The 18,932-nt window shown below is 41.9% G+C and overlaps 2 protein-coding genes across 4 annotated transcripts in view; one reads left to right on the top strand and one right to left on the bottom strand.

The window, feature by feature from the left end:
- The window catches only part of ankfn1b (ankyrin repeat and fibronectin type III domain containing 1b), a 132,217-nt gene extending 126,479 nt beyond the window's left edge, over window positions 1-5,738 (bottom strand). The window contains exons 1-2 of one of the 2 annotated variants that reach the window (XM_032502564.1): window positions 5,416-5,738; window positions 988-1,083 (exon numbers count right to left, since the gene is read on the bottom strand). In XM_032502564.1, the coding sequence (XP_032358455.1) occupies window positions 988-1,004 (17 nt within the window). In that variant the 5' untranslated portion in view covers window positions 1,005-1,083; window positions 5,416-5,738. Of the gene's footprint in view, window positions 1-987; window positions 1,084-4,880; window positions 5,148-5,415 lie in introns of those variants that run through there. The other variant, XM_032502565.1, reaches the window with a different exon arrangement.
- A 2,387-nt stretch (window positions 5,739-8,125) lies between these two features.
- The window catches only part of capn15 (calpain 15), a 37,736-nt gene continuing 26,929 nt past the window's right edge, over window positions 8,126-18,932 (top strand). The window contains exon 1 of one of the 2 annotated variants that reach the window (XM_032502233.1): window positions 8,126-8,398. Coding sequence is in view for 1 of the 2 variants with exons in the window: in XM_032502232.1 (XP_032358123.1) it covers window positions 12,939-13,117 (179 nt within the window). In the remaining variant the exon portion in view is untranslated. Of the gene's footprint in view, window positions 8,399-10,750; window positions 13,118-18,932 lie in introns of those variants that run through there. The other variant, XM_032502232.1, reaches the window with a different exon arrangement.

Raw genomic sequence — 18,932 nt, 5'->3', positions numbered from 1 at the left:
ATAGATAGATAGATAGATAGATAGATAGATAGATTTGATAGGATGTCAAAATGTATGGTCTAGCACTATACATTCAAGTCTAGCACTGTTGATAAGAAACTTTCCCTCACAAAAGAGGACTGAAGGTATGTAGGGTTAGATAAATCAAGTCCCCATCCCCCAAAAGTGTGAGGTTGCCCGCACAAAGACAGTTTGGATATCACTCCTCTGTGGCATTATTCCCAGGCTTTTTTCATTTTTTCTGTTAGCTCACTGCTGCAAAAGGAGACATGGAGTAAAACTTTTGTGATTATGTATAATTGTGTGAGTTTTGTGAGTCTGATTTGTGTTTGCAAATTCATGATTACATATGGGTTTCTTTGTATTCCCTGTGACTTTATGTCTGTGAGTCTTCAAATCAAAAATGCAACCTTTTGCATAGTGGATAATGATGAGCTCTGTTTGTTGCTAAAAAATAGTAAATATCAGGCTCTCAAAATGCCCAGACACGTTGGGCGGTAAACCACCTTCAAGCACCTCATCAACCTGTCTACTAAAACAGGGAGAGACAAGTCAGAGAAACACACAGCATATGTTGGGATGTCATCAGCTGCCGAAAGAGGTGTCCATAAAGAACAGTGTGACTGAGCTTAATTTCTGTCAAGATGTTGCATTTCAAACAGTCAGTCAGTTAGTCAGTCAGTCAGTCAGTCAGTCGTATCTTCAGGCTTTCTTTTAAATGTTCTCACCTCAGCTTGTGCAAATGCTTAATTACATACCCTCAATCTAGTGCTGTTAAATCAGTGTTGCAAAAGGTTATATGTTATATATATATATGGCTGAAATGCTTCTCCAGTCACAATGCTAACAACACAAGTTTGGGCAACAACAGTTCCAGGAAGCCCCAAAATAGAGACAGGAAGTTCATTTAGTAAACACAATAAAACATGTTAACATACTGTGTGAAACCCACTTTTCAAATAAGACTTTATTAAGAATCTCTCTTACTCAATGAGTTGCTCCATTCCAGCACCCCGGGGCTCCAGTGTCTCCCCAGGTTGGAGTTGGTAATCCTCCTCTTACAGTGAGACTCCTGGATTTCACCTGGGAACATACACATACGTACATGTTAGCCGGCAGCAGTGTGCATACGCCTAGAAGTATGTGAAAGAAAGAGAAATGATGAATGAGCAGATGGGAAATGTCTTTCACTCATTCATCAAAATCATCACTCATTTTGAAAGCGGAGGTTTCATTGATGTTTCTAGAAACACTCAACACTCACAGCCTTGTCTTTTGTCTGTCCTCTATATCTGTCCGACTCGCTCTGTCTCTTTAAGAGCCTCGGTAGGCCTCTCACATCTTAAGGTGTTGAGTTTCAAAGTTGTCTTCATACTGCGTGATTTATGATGGAAACCAAGATAGCCTCGGTTTCTCTGCTGTCTTGGACTTTTCTGTATGTATTTAAAATTACTATTCAGGATCCCTCCGCTTCTATCTAAATCTAAAGTTTTTGAAGATAAAAAAAGTGATCAGGATAATAATTTCTCTCCATCTTTGTCAATTAAATCCAGCAAAGTATCCTATTCAACAGCTGTTGGTTTATGTCTGATTTTCATATTTGATACATAGGCCTTTAGTGCTAATAATGTGCTTCACGGTATGGTTTTAGTATATTATCTTCTCATTCTTCACACACACAGCTGAACTTGATGGTACAGAATGTGCATGAAAGCTGCTTTCCGCTGAACAACACAGTAACACAGACAGACTTTCTTAATCATCGCCCACAAACCTTTCTGTACGCCAATAACACTGATCTATTTCTCACTCAAGGAAACACACCATGAATCTAATGAACATTATTCATGTTGATGTGAGTTAATTATGCAGAGCTTCGGCACCTGGATAAACGGCGTATGGGTGGTAACACCTCTCTCGCCCCAAGCCTGCATGCTAATCAAGCAGAACATCTGGCGAGAAGGGAAACATGGTGTCGAGTTGAACCGACGGGACTCTCCCTTGATCCAAAGTGCTGAATGTTTTGGAAGGTGAACTTCACTTTAATTTGGGATGCACCATCATGCGCGTATCTCTTTGTGCCAAGAACTGCTACAGTCGATTTTTATTTGCAATTGATAGCCGGCCAATTCCAGCTTTTACTGAATTTAAAATCCTGGCAAAGCGAAGGCAGCGGATGTTGACAGAGTGGCATTGTGCTGCAAGGTGAAGAAAATGCAAAATAACTCACCTTCCGTTTACATGCACCGACATCTTTCCTGATGTGTTCTGTGCTGTACAAGAACACGGACTGATACCACATGACTTGTGCTCAAACTATTAGTTACAGATCAATGAAAATCAATCAGACGGTGTTCAGAACTGATTATTTTGCTACTCTGTTAAACCTCCTCAAAATTTGAAAATTGCTTTTATTTTATCAAATTTCTCTATTTCATTTACGGTAAATTAAAATTCTTTTTTTTAATAATTTGTAAGACAGAAATAAGCATTAAAGAAATTATAGATGAAATTTTAATCTCTAAAGAAACATTTTGTCGTTGCTAATTGGACGGAATTAAAAGAAGGAAGAATAAGAAAGAAATACTTTATGTGTCCCCTTGGGGAATAGATTTTTCACTTTGTTGTTATTTTTCAGAATGTCTGATGTGGAAAACAGACTTTAACAACTAATCTAAACTTAGACTGATATGTCTTGGAAATTATCTTTAAGCCTACAAAATATAGACAAACAGAAATATAAACATTATTATTAATTATTTCCTAAATGATCTTGGACTGAGCTTCGTCCTCGTCTGGGGAACAAACTGAGTTTATGTGTCCCGGAATGGCAACAGACTGACAACTAGAGAAAGGGACTTGTACCAGCTGCTCGCAGCTAAAAAAGCCAACAATACATCAACCAGCGGGGACAAAAGACAACTGCACAACAGAGAAAAGAGTTATTAAGTCAATAGAGTCTCAGCTGTCTAATATGCTGCGCTTCTATCCAGATCTCCCCTAGTCACTTTAGACTTAGTGGTGGTGGGTGGCTTTTTGGTCATCATATGCCTAAAGGTCATCTAGGTCATTTAAAACCGGATTTAAAAAAAGAAAATTGGACACATTACTCATGTTTTATTTCTCTTTTCACATATCTACCTTATTTCCCTCGCTAAAGCCATCCACATTCACGGCTTTGCTTTCACCTAGTCATGCATACTAATCTGGGCTGTAACTTGGAGCAGTGGCCAGCCACTGCCTGCCTGTCCCATCAAACATGCATAAGAAACAGATGTATCTTTGATGTAGGCTTGTTCATGTATATTGCCCCATGTGCATGACATGTATGAATGTGTGTGTGCGTGTGTGTGCGTGTGTGTGCGTCGGTGTTTGTCAGTGTGCTTCCAGGCCCTGCGGGTGAAAGCCAGACTGGGAAGATGCGGCTACATGCCCCAACACACAAGGAGAGAGGGATGGCTGACATAGATCATTGGCAGGAACACTAATCAATGCAGTAATATGTTGCCATTACCTTTAAATGCATAATTCATACGACTGGAAGCAATTCTGTGACTGTAATTTATAGCTATTAAACATACTGTATGTATTGTTGACTTAATTTAGATAGCCTCTGTATTACTTCACTTCACATTTTAAGTTTTCATTTGCTTTAATTGAAAAGATTACTATCATAAATTTGTTCCTACTGCTCTGCTCTCTAGCATTTTAGCACACAAACAGTAGGCTATAGCTACTGTTATGGGTTTAAAAAAAAAAACTAAGATGACATGCAATGTGTTACAAATTTGTACATCTTCCTGGCTTACAACCATTCTGTGAAACAGAATATTATTAATAGGCTAATTGTACAAAATAAATTACAATATCTGCTTGACATGTATATAGTATAGCATACCATAGAATGATGTGCATTATGAAACCATCATTATCATGGTAATAAGATTACATGTGGCACATACTGTACCCATCTCTAAAAGCGAACTATTGCTATACTATTTTGATAATTGATTTATTGTTCAGGTCATTATTTCAAGCAAAAAAATGTTTATTTAACAGCAAGGTGCAACGCGTTTAAGTTCCATTACTAATTAGATATATTACAAAAATATGAATTAGAAAAATTAGAGACAATTTCAATTGATACAATATATGGATATAATAATTTATATAGCAAGTTTTCTTTGGTGTGGTTTAGTCTTCCTAGTGTTTTGGCCACCCAGTGTTTTATGTATGAGCAGTTGGAGGAGATTTTGCTGGTGTTGCATTTAATGACAATTATGGCACTGGTCCATGAGACTGTCATCTGATAGCATCTGGACTTGTGAAAACGTCCCTTGAACAACATTGTAAACAAGTTTAATCATGAGTCATCAGAGAGGGAGAGCTTATCCTGCTTGTCAAAAGTCACACTCCTGCCAGTAGTAGCTGCCTGTTTTGCTGTGTCCAGGGGTGTGTACTGTCTGTGTGTGGTAACATCTGCAGTAGATATAATATAAATAAAGCGCCCCCCCTCCACAAAAAAAGTTGTGTCATGAGTCCATGGTCATGTAAAGGACCCCTGACCCCACCTTCCTACCATCTCCACACACACATGCACATAAGCCCTACAAAACACGCAATGACACATTTCTGCCCCTCATGCAATCGTTGCCCCCCGCTCGCCCACACACATCTTTTTCCTTTTCCCCTAAGACAATTGTGTTATTCACTCACTATTGTGGACGCCAGTCATTTCCACATGTGTGTGTTGGCCATAAAACAGCAAAGAGCCGACTAAAAGCATCCCTTTCCTGGCTAGCAGGGTCACAACTTGTCTCATATAAACACAGGACACACCTTAGCCCAACAGTTTTCACATATCCTTCTGACCCCCTTACCTCCCAAAGTGCCCTTCTTTCCACTGACACAGGATACCAATGACTAAATGTTAGCAAAGCTGCCTGTCCTTCTTTGATATTTTCACTTAGAAGAGTAAAGGAGAATAACATTACACTTCCCGCGGTCTTGTTTTAGACTTTCAGTGAACTTCTAGCGGAGTTTTGTAGCGAAATAAAGTCCTAAGCCACGCTGAACCCTTCTTTAACTGTCTATCTATGTGAACACTGAGGCTGGTGGGCTTTTGTGTCTCCTAACGTGCCTCGCGCTGGGTTTCCCTAGCATTGTCATGACAACAGTGTGTACGCACCGACACTGGCCGTTGGAAACAATACACCCACGAAGGTTTTAGTGAAGTGGGCTAGCTAGAAACTTTGTCTTTTCTAAAGAAAGAAAAAAGTTAGCCCAAGCGCACACACACAAAAAAAAGTCGCGACTAAAATTATCTTATTTCGCTCTAGCGGAGAACAAGTGCACAAGTTTCTAATGGAGACAAAAAAGAAGTGTACAAAGATTAATTCATTCGCATAACGTTACCTTCTTGGCGAAGAAATCTTGGTTTCCTTCCTTGACCGTGTTAGCTAACTTTGCCGTCAACTTTTGTCGCGTAGCTCAAAAGATTAAGTATGTCACACCGGTGCTAACATTTTCTACGCATGTATACTATACCGTCAACACTAATGTACTAGCTACCCGACATGTGAGAGACCACGTCCAGCAGTAACTTTCTCCGCCCAGACTCATTCCCAACTCTTCTGCCTGCTTCTATCAAAGGATGCTTTGCTCCGCCTCACTCAGCCCTGAAGATAAATCACTATAATCCAAGATATTTAAATAAATTGTTTCTCTTAACCGATGGAAGGATGTATTTCCCCCAAGGGAAAGGATATTACTGTGAAGTACACTTATTATTATTTTATGAACATTCTTCAAGGTTGTAATTCTTGGCACGGATCAGTCACCCCACACAAACCCGGTTCATTGTGTTTTCTACTGGTTAAGTCACACACACATCCAAGTGAATTTTTGGCGATTGATTGCACACGGGAAAATTATCTTAATGGCAATAAAAGGTTTTTAGACTTCGCTCTGTTATCTCATTATTAAAGTAGGCTACACCGACCCTGTTGATATTGGCCTAATCCTCTGAATTTCCCCGGTTCAAACAACCCTGGTGACACCGGCATTAACGTAGATAATCCAGACTCACGGAACATTTCACATGCTGCTTTCTCCTAATGAAAAATAAATTCCACTTGGTTTAAACAGAAATAGCCGAGTTAGGCCTATAACTCAAGATAGGTGTAGGCCTAGTAAAAAAGAAAATCGAAAGTTCCCAACTTCTTGAGTGAACTGGAATTAAGTTTAGTCTTAATTTATAGTTTTCTGAAAAGTTAGGTCCATTTTATAGGAAAATGACTTGGCAATGGTAATAGCTTAAATCAATTTAAATTTAAAACTATAATCCATACATGCACTATTCAAGTTATCTGTACAAAAACAAAGATTTCTAGAATAGTAGAGCCAGATTTTAAGTTTTAATTTCAATTCTCATGCTGACAATGCAGTGAGCATTCATTCAAAAAGCATCCATTGTGGTGTAAGGTCATGTATAGCCTGCAACTATGGTTTCTAGACTACTATTAGAAGTAAAAGAGCCCAGACCATCTTATATCATTCTGCATTCTGTAGTAGCAACAGTGGCCATAGATATTAGTATTATACTAAATATGACAAACTTAATATTTCCTTAGATTCAATACGTTTTTAGGGTGCAGTTTGAGTGCTTTAAAACAATCACACACTTTGATGGCAGCAACAGCAATAACGATAATTAGAGTAACTGCACCAGTGATATGACATGATATGATATTATGTTTCATTTATTTTTACTCATAAACTCACATCAATCAACATTTCTGTACATGTGCCAGTGTTAGTTAGCTGGCTAATTTCCAGCTGTGGAGCTTTGGCCAGATGTTTTGAGACCACTACCATATGTCTGCATTGCCAACTTATCTAAATCTGTGACACACAAATGTGTCACAAGACAGTAATGAACAAAATATCAACACAGAAATCAATATTGCACATAATTCCAATAAGCTTAACTACCAATCATAATATTACCAATAATATTACCCTAGCAGCAGTCAAAGCAGTTATAATAACAGTCTATAACAAGCAGTATATTGGTTGTCAGAAGGTCTTATTTGTTGAGTCCAAATGTTACTTTTCATTGGGTGTTAGTGCTCCGACATGTGTTCCCCAAAATAACAGGACTTGCTTTATACAGTAAGCCGTTGAGGATTCGGCCCCTATTCACTACATCATAGCTGCTTTATATAAAAATAGAACTACTCTAAGAAGCTTGTAGATGACATGGACATTTTCAAGATTTAAAAATGATCTATTTTATTGCATTTACACCTCACACCCAGCCTCACAATATATATACTTACTTTTTAAATGTTATTTATGGTCACAGGTGAATATAACTTATATTACGGTTACCTGCTTTTGTATTATTACTTTGATTACATATTCAATTTAATTTTAACGTCACTTCCTACACTGCAATGTTGTTTTCTTGTACTATGGCAACTGCACTTTACTTTACTTTACTTTACAATACCTTTATGTGACGCAACTTTACTTCAGTCTACCTTCTGCACATTGACTATTGTTCGCCTGTTTTTCATGTGTGTTTACTTGTTTGTTTGTTTTGCTTTTATTGTAGAAAATGCTGCTGTAACAAGGGAGTCAGTAGCTATGACAGTCAGTAGCTATGACAGTCAGTAGCTATGACAGTCAGTAGCTATGATGCCAACGGTTCAAATCGGACAGTTCAAACGTAGTGCCACTAGATGGCACTAGAGTGCCACTGTGTGACACTGGCCTGTGCGGTAGTAAAAGGGGCAATCTACTCTGGGATTTCACACTCAAGATTTAAATCTAACCAGGGCAAGGCCATGTTTACATTATAGGCTAACAAAATGAAAGGAAAGACGATATCACACATTTGAATATAAATTTTAGTTAGGTATAATAATAAGAATAATAAAAATGTAAATGTGACGAAATTTGTACCCGGATATCCTAGTTGCAAATATCCGTGTTGAACGTGGGAAATTGAGTTTTCTACCCTTGAATTCTTGAAAAGCTTTACGTACGTTAACGTGTGCTCGCACGCAGTTCTCAACCACCCGGTACGCATTTGACGTACGTGCATTCTCTATTTGCTCCTTGGAGATTCCCCTTCCTTCCTGGGCTGTTGTAGGTAAGGCTACGCGGTCGCATCAGTCTCCTTAATGCCCGACGGAGTGAATATTAACTGTACATGTACGCGTTTGTCCCAAATGTCTGAAACATGCAGCGAAGCGCGCGAAGCTGAAGCCTGGAAAGGTTACGGGGGCCAAAGTATAATCCGCCAGGAAGAACTTATCGTCTCGATGGCTGTGAAAAGTTAACGCACAGACGACTGAAAAACAGGACTAATTCCCCCTTCGACCGACTTGAGGTAAGGATAACCGATTTGGGAGTGGACTTCATGAAGTACACAACTGTAGGGCAGCGTCGGTAACGTCGACCAAATTTATTGAACAGGATAAGAGTGTCTTTGTTTACATGGTCCCCGGCGTCCTCTGCTCGCGCTTTCTCAATGGGATTGTTCAGAGTTTTCATCTGGCTGCACAGTATGGCTGTAACAGTGTTTGTGACAGGGCTCACAGGCTTACACTTTGGCCACTAATAGATTGATTATGTGACAGTGCCTCGTGTTTAAACTTGGTTTCACTCGACGGCTGTCTTCTGCTTGTCTGTTTAGGGGAGTTAGGCAGGTCAGAGGCTAAGGTCAGGTTAATGGACTTAAGATACATTGTCTTGCTTCATGGACACTGGAATAGGGTTGATGATGTGTGACCTGAAGCCATAACTTTGCTTATCCAGTTGAAGGTTTGGCTGTGGAATCGAAATAATCGATTCGTATGTGTGTTTACTAGAGATGGTCCGATTCCATCTTCTGCTTCCCGATACCGATTCTGATACCTAAAATTGCGTACCGGCCGACACCGAGTACTGATCCGATACCAGTGTCACATATTTGTATTATTGTTTTAACAACAGTATACTGCTATCCCTATATGTAGGCTATGTGATATGATTTCAATCTTTGTTGTCGGGCTGGCACAGGTTAAACTCTCAAACAATGAATGCCACAGAACTTTCATTTATTTTGCATTTTGACAGTCAGTTATAATGGAAAAAGAACATAAATGAGCTACTTTAACGTAGATTTTCTTTCGAATCGGTGCATAAACTCCAGTACTGCCCAATACTGATACCAGCGTTTTAGGCAGTATCGTAGGCGATACTGGAACATATCGTGTTTACATGATTGGGTTGAGAGTGAACTTGAGTGTAATCTGAAAATGTGTGTACTGCTTTGAGAATGTCCACTGTGCAGAAAACACATGTTTTACAGTCAGGACATGTTTGGGTGGTGTTGAAATGACAACTTACAATGTACTGTGAAATCAGCTCACATCCTCCATTTCCCTTCTTCCCCCTCTATGTCCCTGGAGAATAGAAATGAAATCCAATCTCTCTCTCTCTCTCTCTCTTTTTCTCTCTCTCTTTCTCTTTCTTTCTCTCTCTGGTACTGACTGCGTCAGCTGCTGTGTCTCTGGGTGCTGACTTGCTGAGGGACAGGTGGCCCTCAGACAGGTGCACCCTCAACAAAGGGTCGCAGTCCTCTGACTTCTGGGCTGGTTTGTGTGCAGTTTTTTTTTGTGACTGGTTACACATCAGTGTGGCTCCCCCTGCCCCATGTCTATCACCGCAAACTGCTTTAGTAATTCAGTCATTATTGTTCTCATCTCCGCTTTGTCATTGTGAGTGTGTTACATGGTAAATTAAAACCACCCAAATGGGATTTCACAACCTGCATTTGCTTTTGGTCATTGAGCGGAGTTTTATGACGAATACAAGTGAGCTGTTTGTTCCACGCTTTCTGTATGACACATGCATTCTTGACAGCTCCAGCCATGTACTCTGGAACTGGGGTTGGACTTAAGACTACACCAGCAACTATTGTAGCTTGGATTGTTCTCTGTAATTTAAAATTTACTCAAGCTTACCAGACAAACTAGTTTCAGTCGCAACACATTTCTCAAGGGAACATAATAGAAGTCATGCCCGGGGCTGTGTGCATTAAGAACACACCCTATACTGTGAAACTAAGCAGAGTTCCAGAGAAATGACGGGCCACGCAGCCAGCCTGCTTGAGCCGCAGCTAATGTTAACCCACTGCTTTCAATGCAACTCGGGATGCTTAGAACAATATGTGGTATGATCAGTATTTTCGTGTCATGGTAGGCCTGTGCTTAATGCATTGGTTTGCTGGTGAACACTGTGAATTCAGAGTGAGAGGATGAGAGATCAGAAAAGAGGTCAGCAAAGTGAAGTGGAAGAGAGAGGAGAGGGGAAAGTTTGAAGGCTTATCTCAGTAATGTGCGGGGACAGTTGAGCAATGATGACTGTTGCAGTCACGACTGTTCTCTCCTTAACCCTTCACTTCCTCTTCTGGCATTGACTATGAAAGCTGAGGTTTGGCATAGAACCAATACAAAAACATAGGCAGTTTAAAAACAGTTGTGGACGTGGGACATTTCTACCGGTTTGGTTTTACACAATTAACATGCCTCAGCCTGCCCCAGCTGGTTCTGACACCCATTACTAGCCATTACAATGGCATCCTATTCACATTAATGAGTGAGAGCTCTACAACTCTATTGGGGTTTATTTAAATCTCTTGAACACAGCCTCCCAGCTTGTCAATGCTCGCCAGGGGTAGTGCGCCTGCGCTCTGCTGACACTCCAGTAATCCGCTGGTTATAGGAGGAGATTGCATCCTCGTCCACTGGGCTCACGATACCAGTGAGGGAGAATTAAAGCCCGTGGAAGAAAAAGAAAAAGACATAACGGGAGAATAAGAGCAAATAACGGAACCATAACATGCCCACATGGAACCGTTAGAAGGGCTACAGGCATTCTGGAACGAAACGGCTTTACACTACGAGCAGGCGACAGCGGGACCGGAGCGAGGATGTCTCCTAATATAAGACAACCAGGCTCAGCATCTACAGCCCAGACGCAGGACATATGAGGTGAACGCGGGCTGGAGTGGACCCGGTGGGACATGGTGACATTTGCGATTGAGTGCTCCTTCCTGCCTGAGACCTCCTCGGCTGTCTCGGCGTTTCTTACGCCTGGATGTCGCCTCCTGCACGATCCTCTCCCTGGCCTCTGTACCGCCGTGTGGGCACCCACACAGACCACCTTTTTTTTCTTCTTTCTTTTCTACAAGTAATGCTTTGCAGTGCTGCAAAACCGAAAGCCTATGTGCGTTTTCACTGATTAGTTGCCATGTATCACTCACTGAATCTGGAAACGTAAACTCTAGGTGGAAGTCCATGTGATCTCTGCGTCATTACCATAACAATCAGCTGGAAAATAAAGCAACAACAAATCACGGAACATCGCCCTCCTAGACTTTTGCCTCGGGGCAAATGGGATGATACTTGTTTGCTTCAGATGCTACGGCTGTAGAGAGACTTGCTAAGACGGGCTGGCGAGTCCACATACATCTCCGCACAAGTTGATGAACTAGACTGGCCGGCCTCGGCGGTGGGATCCCACAGAAACGAAGCTCCCAGACAGCGGAAACCAGGATCCTCTCCCGTCCTGGAGCTGGCAGAGCACCGCGGGCCCGGAACGGAACGCCCCTCTTCGGGATTTTGCCTGGTTATTACACAGAACCTGGAGCTGAGCCTTTAACATTTTCATGCTGTGGCAACTGTTGAGGCTTAAAGAGCAGCTCCCCTGTTCCCCCGGTTAGATTCTGAAGTTCATGTGAGTTGTTGTTTTTTTGTTCATGTGGAAATCCAAAATTCTGCAGAAAGCCCTCCCCAAGGGTTTCAAACATGACGTTTTAATCCAGCCGTAGAAATGCAGCCGGGGTGTTTTAGTGGTAAACTTGCACAGCAGCTGTTAGTCAGACTGGATGTCTGAAAGAGAGACACTGAGACTTGGATATTTGCATACTTGTAGTTTTGCCAACACCCTTTTCCCAGCATATGCAATGCATTGATTTCCTCCAGTGCCTACATTGTAAATAACTCCGTGGATATATTATAATGACTTTTTATTATCTAAAATCGTTGTCGCTATTAGCTGTTCTTGAGGATCACGATGCTATTGTGCTGCCCCGGATGTTTTTTTGTTTTCCCCCCACTTAATTAACCTCACATTTTCCAGAGGTGTACCATTTGGCTGATGAGATGCTGAGTGACTGTGAACACATTTACCTGAGTACCACGCTTTCCCCTGCTGTTGCTAACTGATTGTTTTTGGGAGCATGTGTAACAGAAAGAGGAACCAGGCATGAGACTGCACAGCCTGGGGAGATATTGTGTCAGGAGGAACGCAAGAGGAAGCATGAGTGGCACTACGGAAGACACGGTGCAGAGTGTAACAAGCTTAAAGTCTACAAGAGAGAGAATTACGAGCCTTTGCTGTGAGAAAATTGTATTTTCTCCTTTCTGAGACCAACTGCTGACTGGGAATCAACGCTCCATGCATCACATTACTTTTTGAATTGAGAACGTATTCCCCTGTGCACTGTGGGATATCCACCCTGCATACTTGGCCACCTGCGAGTTCTGCTCATATTTTGAGTACCCTCATCTTGGATTCCCTGTTGCTGTGTTTGTGTGTTATTTGTTTAGCGATCTCAAAGGACTTTTGCCGAAGGAAATACTTCTTCTTCATCTTCCTATTCCCTAGAAGTAGAAAGTTGTCAACGGGAAGTTTACAGCAAATACAAACACGTGATTGCTGTTGTGGCCCAAACAACCCCTTTGGTCTCAATGGATGTCAGTTTGTCTCACTGAATCCAAGCGTGGATACCTCCCTCAACCTTTGTGCTCTAAGGACAAGCAAAAACAAACACTCCCTCCTATCAGACTGCATTCGGAGACTGCGTTCCTATCGCCGTGGTGATGGGGAGCTCAGCCTCGTCTCTCACTGCAGAGACAGAGTCAGACCATGGCTTCCGCAGCACCCCGTACCCATCGTCACCTCCTGTGGGCTGGCTCAGGAACAGCCACAGCAGCCCGGTGTGGGGCACCACCTTCATCCCACGTCAGCAGCAGCCCCCACTGCCTCACCGAGAGCGCAGGTAAGAGCCAACACTGTCTACCCAGCCGGGTGCCAACATCTCTCAGTCGGGTGCACTCGGGGCACAGAGCGGCGGCAAGGCCGGCCTGGCTCGGGCCAGTTGTTTGGGGAAGTCGCAGGAGGAATGAGGCGTGGGGTTGTTTTACATGGGAATGCCGCCATTTAAAGCTGTGAGTGGTGTAAGCGTAATATCTAGTATTATTTTGAGGCTCCCGCGCTGATGTTCTCTTGGCCGCAGTATTTAGGTGATGTGTACACGGTGTTGTACACTGACACTGTTCATCAGTGTTGTTCATTAAGTACGACTTTCTCTTTCACAAGCTTTTGGAAACGCTTACTGAGGATTCAATAACCTCACAGCGATGAATCAAATCCCTTCATCAAAGCTTATCTAGTCAAAGCCTACATGTTGATGTGTTGTGCATGTTTTTTTTTTTATGATGCACCCAAAATCTGGCTTAGCCGGATTTGTAAACCAAAATCCCACCTCATTGGTTTCTCCTAGCACAGCTGTGCAGTGTGTGCTACCCTTGGAGTGCTGAGTCAGTTCTCTGGACAGATAGATTGACCTGACCTCTGAGCCCAATGAAAACCAGCCCAGGGGTAACTGGAAGATGATTTTTGGCTGCAAGTCCGGCTTTGATTTAGTTTTATTCATTTTTTAAATTGATTTAAAACAGTAGATACATCATAACTGTTGCCACACTGGTATTGTTAAAAAAAAAAATCCAATCTATAGTTTGTTGTTCACTGTGAATTGATGTTCCTTTTCAGATTATACCCTATTAAGAGTTTTTCTGAGAACAAACTTCTCATGGAGCTGGCAGCAGCTGTGTAGTTGAGCGAGGCTCACTTCTAGCAGAGCAAAGTATTTGTGGAACAGACATCATATTCATAATAAACACTGTTTTGCCAATAATGACTGCATGAAATAGATATATTCAGTTACTGTATTTACAAGAAAGACTGCAATAATCCATCATTCCAGTCACTGCTTTCTGAGTCACTGTCAGCACAGTGAAAGGCCTATCAGTGTGTAAGAAGCTCGGTTCAGCTCATCCAGCAGTTTTGACTGACTTCCTTCCAAAGGATGATCTTTTCAACCGCCCTCACAGAAAGTTGTTTAGAAGCGTTTTCAGTTTTCCTTCACCTTTTTGGGTCATGTCGGCCGGAACGAGAACAGGCAGTTGTCATTGACCGCCTGTAGTGTATTGAAGTTGTTGCTGAGTCACTCAGGGCATCACGGTCTGGTTGTTAGTTATTGATTTTCAGAGAGCCCGATCACATTTCCCCACAATGGATGTCATTATTTATTCAGCATCGGTCTCCAGTCGGGCTTTCATCTTTCTTGATTCCTGCCTGCCGCCGTCAATGCTTCCCTTGCCGTTGCTCTACATTTAACAGTTAAGGCAGTCATGGCTTCTGTTGCTCAACCTGATGAGAGTTAAAATATAGACAGGGTTCCATCAACTACAGCTGTAACAATTCCAAATTTTGCTGTACAATTAAGTGTCTCAGAAATAATTGCAATTAACAATATAATTGTCTCTTAACCTTGCCCCTTATGACCTCATAAGGAGCAAGATTCCAGATCGGCTCACCTGAGCTTTCATTTTGTCACAGGCAGAGCAGAATAACCAGGGCTCGGTTTACACCTATCACCATTTCTAGCCACTGGAGGACCCCCGGCAGGCCGGGGAAAAAAAAAAAAACTCTTAAGTGACATTTTCATGCTATGGGACCTTTAAGACTTTAGTTAATGTTAGCATTTAATTGCGGTTGTACAAAGACACAGCGACGATGTAAACAAATTGACAACTAGACACTTATGTTCCAAATTATTACAGGCCATATAGAGCTTGTAATGTCAGTGTAGGTTTGCATCATACAGCGAACTTGCGTTTTTAATTCATAAAACTCTTCCATTGTGTTAGCGCGTCTCTGTAGCAACAAGCTTCTCTTTCTCCATCACCAATCAGACTCCGCTCTCAGTCAGCTGAGCACATAAACACGGGCTGACACACACCGGTTCAGTCTTCTGCTGGGAGGCAGAGAGGAACACACACACACACACACACACACACACACACACACACACACACACACACACACACACACACACATACATATGACAATAGATGTTTTAGAAAGACTGTTCAGTAGCACTCGGAACATGCCCTCTTATCTAACCCCACTGCCTCTCTCTCACACACACTCACTTGCAGTCTTATGCACATATTCACACTGCTGTGTGAGCCTAACAATGTTAGGCAAGCTTTGCTGAGCTGTGACAGAGCATGAAATATAGAAATAACAGAACACTATGAGCCCAGCTTAATATTCGTATACTGTTTATTCTCTAATATATTGTCCTGTAGAACATTTTCCTTCCCTTGTTTTTCTCAGCTTGGAGACTGCATGAACAGTCTTGTTCTTGGGTAATTTCAATTTGTTTTCGTCCAGCGGCAGCCCATTGACTTTGGGAAATGCTTGTGTGCACTGAATCAGTACCTTAACTGTGAATTTTTACTCAACAATAACGACCCACTCAGCAGACAAATATGTGCGACAGAAGAGTTGTGTGAGCTGCAATTGTCAACTTGAAAATCTCGATCTTTTTTTTCTCCATTTTAATTGCAGTACAACGCAGTTTTCCCAAAGCACATTATTGTGTAAGTCAACAATGTGATTGCGTTTCATTATCTCTCAGCCCCATAGTGCTTCAGGGTTTGACTGTACGTGGCCTTTGGAGCCTTTAAAGTTAGTGTCTGCTCACTCCAGAGTCGATCCCAGTGTCTCTGCTGTCCCAGCATGATGGATGATGCCTTTTAACGCAGCTCCATTCCACTGGCTCTCCTCCCTTCTTAATTGGATTAAAACAAGTCCGCTTGGATTCAACCAGCATGGTCACAGGCCGTGTTTATGTCTGAATTATTTCAGCACGTCCTTCCCAGCTATTGCCTGTCTGGTGAAGACAGGGCCTCGTCAGGACAGTCCCCAAGCCACCAGAATAGATTTGGCATGCAGGCTTTGTCTCACAGTGTTGCTTTCTTTGGAAAACGGAGCATTGATGCGGCAAGAAACACTAGCCTATTGGCACTGCAACTGACATGATTCCAGATTCCCCCCCAACTCTTGTTGCCATGGAAATCTGTAGCATATGTTCAGTAACCTAATTCAATTGGTCCCTAGATAAGGCTTCACATGATAACCTGGCAGTCTCATGCACAGAAAGAAACGTGCTGGCAAACAGCACCTCTGGAGGAATACCACACCACCAGCTGATTATTCATGTCAGTGATTAGTGAGGAGCTAGAACAGGAAGTTAAACTCCACTTTGCGCTGCCTGTCTGAGAAGATTCCCCTTCTGGCTGAAGGCAGCGCAGTGTCAGCAGTGCTCCTGCCCTCCAGCTTTGGGTGCCCACAGGAACTTCAGACACCGCAAGCACAGCGGTGGCGGCGGCGGTAACAGCAGCACCGTGCCTCTGCCCTTTCTTCCCCCTTCTTCCTCTTCTTCCTCCCTGACTCTGGAGCTTCCTGCCTTCCTGCTTGCTCTCGCTTCGCCTTATGCTACTGATGTCTGCTGAAACCCAGTCAGACAGTTTCCTCTGTTTAAAGATTCAAATGTCTGAAGCTGTCTCCGCCGTTGACAGATTCACTCGTCAAAAATGAGCACTGGTCGTGAAATATTCACCGAGGGCACGGCTAGAGGTCAGAAGCTACTATTATTCTTTCTATTTCGTTTCCCCACTTTTGACCAGCATTTGGATTCTTTTTATCATCAGTCTGTTATTCAGGAGAACAGATTTAGTCCACATCTTTATTTCAAAAATAGTTCTGGGTTATGAGGCCTTGATCATAAGGTGTGTGTGATCATCTGGATTATGCTTGCATAAGAACAACAACAACAAAAAGCATAAGCAGACTCAGATATTCTCATGCATGGCATTACCATGACACATAGTATGTACATAACAACAACCCTGTTTGTTATTACAGCATCCCACCCTTCTTGTGATATTCCATTTTCGTATCGCCTCAGCAATGTTTATTGGAGATATGTCTTGGCCTTAGGGCACTTTTTCAAAAGACCTTTTGTCTAAATTGCTCTGGAGTCTTTGTGCCAACACACACTCATTAAAACGTGTCCTGCTCAATGTCAATGCATCAAAACTTCCCCAATTATGTTGTTGTGCTGTCCTGTGACTAAGGCTTCGCTGTCACGTCATCGAGTCTCAGCATGTCACAGGAGAAACTCTTTGTCTGCCGCTTAAGTCTGGGCTCTAGATACACCGCCTCAGATAAGTTGCTTTATCTTGCATTGGCTCAGCTCCATGGAGTTTATTGTAGTGAATCAGTCTAATTTGGGAGACCTGTCAGGGTTGAGTAATGAGTCATATACATGTCACAACACATTATCTGGCAGATACGTTGTAACAGTTAATCCTCAAGCCTTTGTCCCTGAAAAAAAAAGTGTTTAAGTGAAAAGATTGCTCTATTCTCGCAAGCAAGAAGAATCCCACAATTAAGTGATAAACGTTTTGCCAGTAAAACTGCTGCAGACCGACCGCATACATTACCAAATGGTCGGTTTCCTCAAGTCCGGTAAAGAACGGGTGAATGTGCTGATCTAATCCCTGTCACTGAATTGGTCTGGGTGTGTTCAGATGCAGCAGAATGTTTCAGCATTCATTATTCCTTTTTCTTTTTTTTCCACAACTTGTCCGACCCAACGGCAGTTAGCCTCTGATAAGTCTCATTTTTAAATAACAAGCTGTGCTCGGCTAAAGAAGAATCGCCACTCAGTTCGGCATCATCTTTCTGTCTGCTAGTGATGTTTGTGTGGATGAAGTAAAAAAAAAAAAAAGAAAAGGAAAGAAGAAAAAGAGCAAACCCTGGGTAATTCCTCAGCGGCTGGCCGTTACGACAATCACTCCCTGCGTCCCTGTCACTTCTAAGGGTTGCGGCTATTAAACAGGTTCTTCATCGAAGGCACAATAACCGAGGCCTTTTTCTAACATAAACATTTTATGAGATACGGTATCTACACCTCCAGCTATCTCCCTGCCTTCACTCAAAGCTGCACCTGTAAATATTTATCAGAAGAGTGACTCCCTTTTATTTATATTTGTGCGTGTGTGTGCGTGCACGCAGCTGCATTTGGAGCATGTCTCCCAAAGTGAGCTCAACAGTCACGCTAGTTATTCAGTAATATTATATAATATAATATATACATAATATTCGTAAACGCAATATTATTCATCAAGACTTTCAATATAAAATAAAATACATTATCAGCGGATAAAGTGTAGCATGTTTAAAGATGAAAAAGTTATAATAGCTGACTAACAAAATGTAAAACCCTATGGCAATGTAGGCCTTAATACCTTATGTAATCTAGCAAACACATTTAGGTGGATTCAAAACATTGTAAAGATAACACTGAGGCTAGCAGTGACTACTGGATGAAAATTAGTTTTGCAGCATTAGCATTGAGGCAGTATAGTTTTTGATTATTTGCAGTATTGATAACCCTATTAATAATGAATTGGGCTTAATTGACCCCACGTGAGGGTCTCATAATTGTTTTAGCCTGCAGCCCAAACATTTAATTACAAATGATCTAAAACTTAAATGATGTGAAGCTGTCGCCATGTTTAATGATGACGTTGATGATGTTACAAGACTTATTTTCTTACAGTATTTCTCTGCTGCGTAACAATCTAAGCAGGAGCTATCCAACCACTGATGGGTTGAATATACTAAGAAAATACTTTAAAGCGCCCATGTTATGCTCATTTTCAGATTCATAATTG

This window comes from Etheostoma spectabile, chromosome 21 (genome assembly GCF_008692095.1).
Source record: "Etheostoma spectabile isolate EspeVRDwgs_2016 chromosome 21, UIUC_Espe_1.0, whole genome shotgun sequence".
Classification (NCBI taxonomy): domain Eukaryota; kingdom Metazoa; phylum Chordata; class Actinopteri; order Perciformes; family Percidae; genus Etheostoma; species Etheostoma spectabile.
Note: the sequence above shows the minus strand (reverse complement) of the source record. Positions and strands in the feature narration are given on the sequence as shown.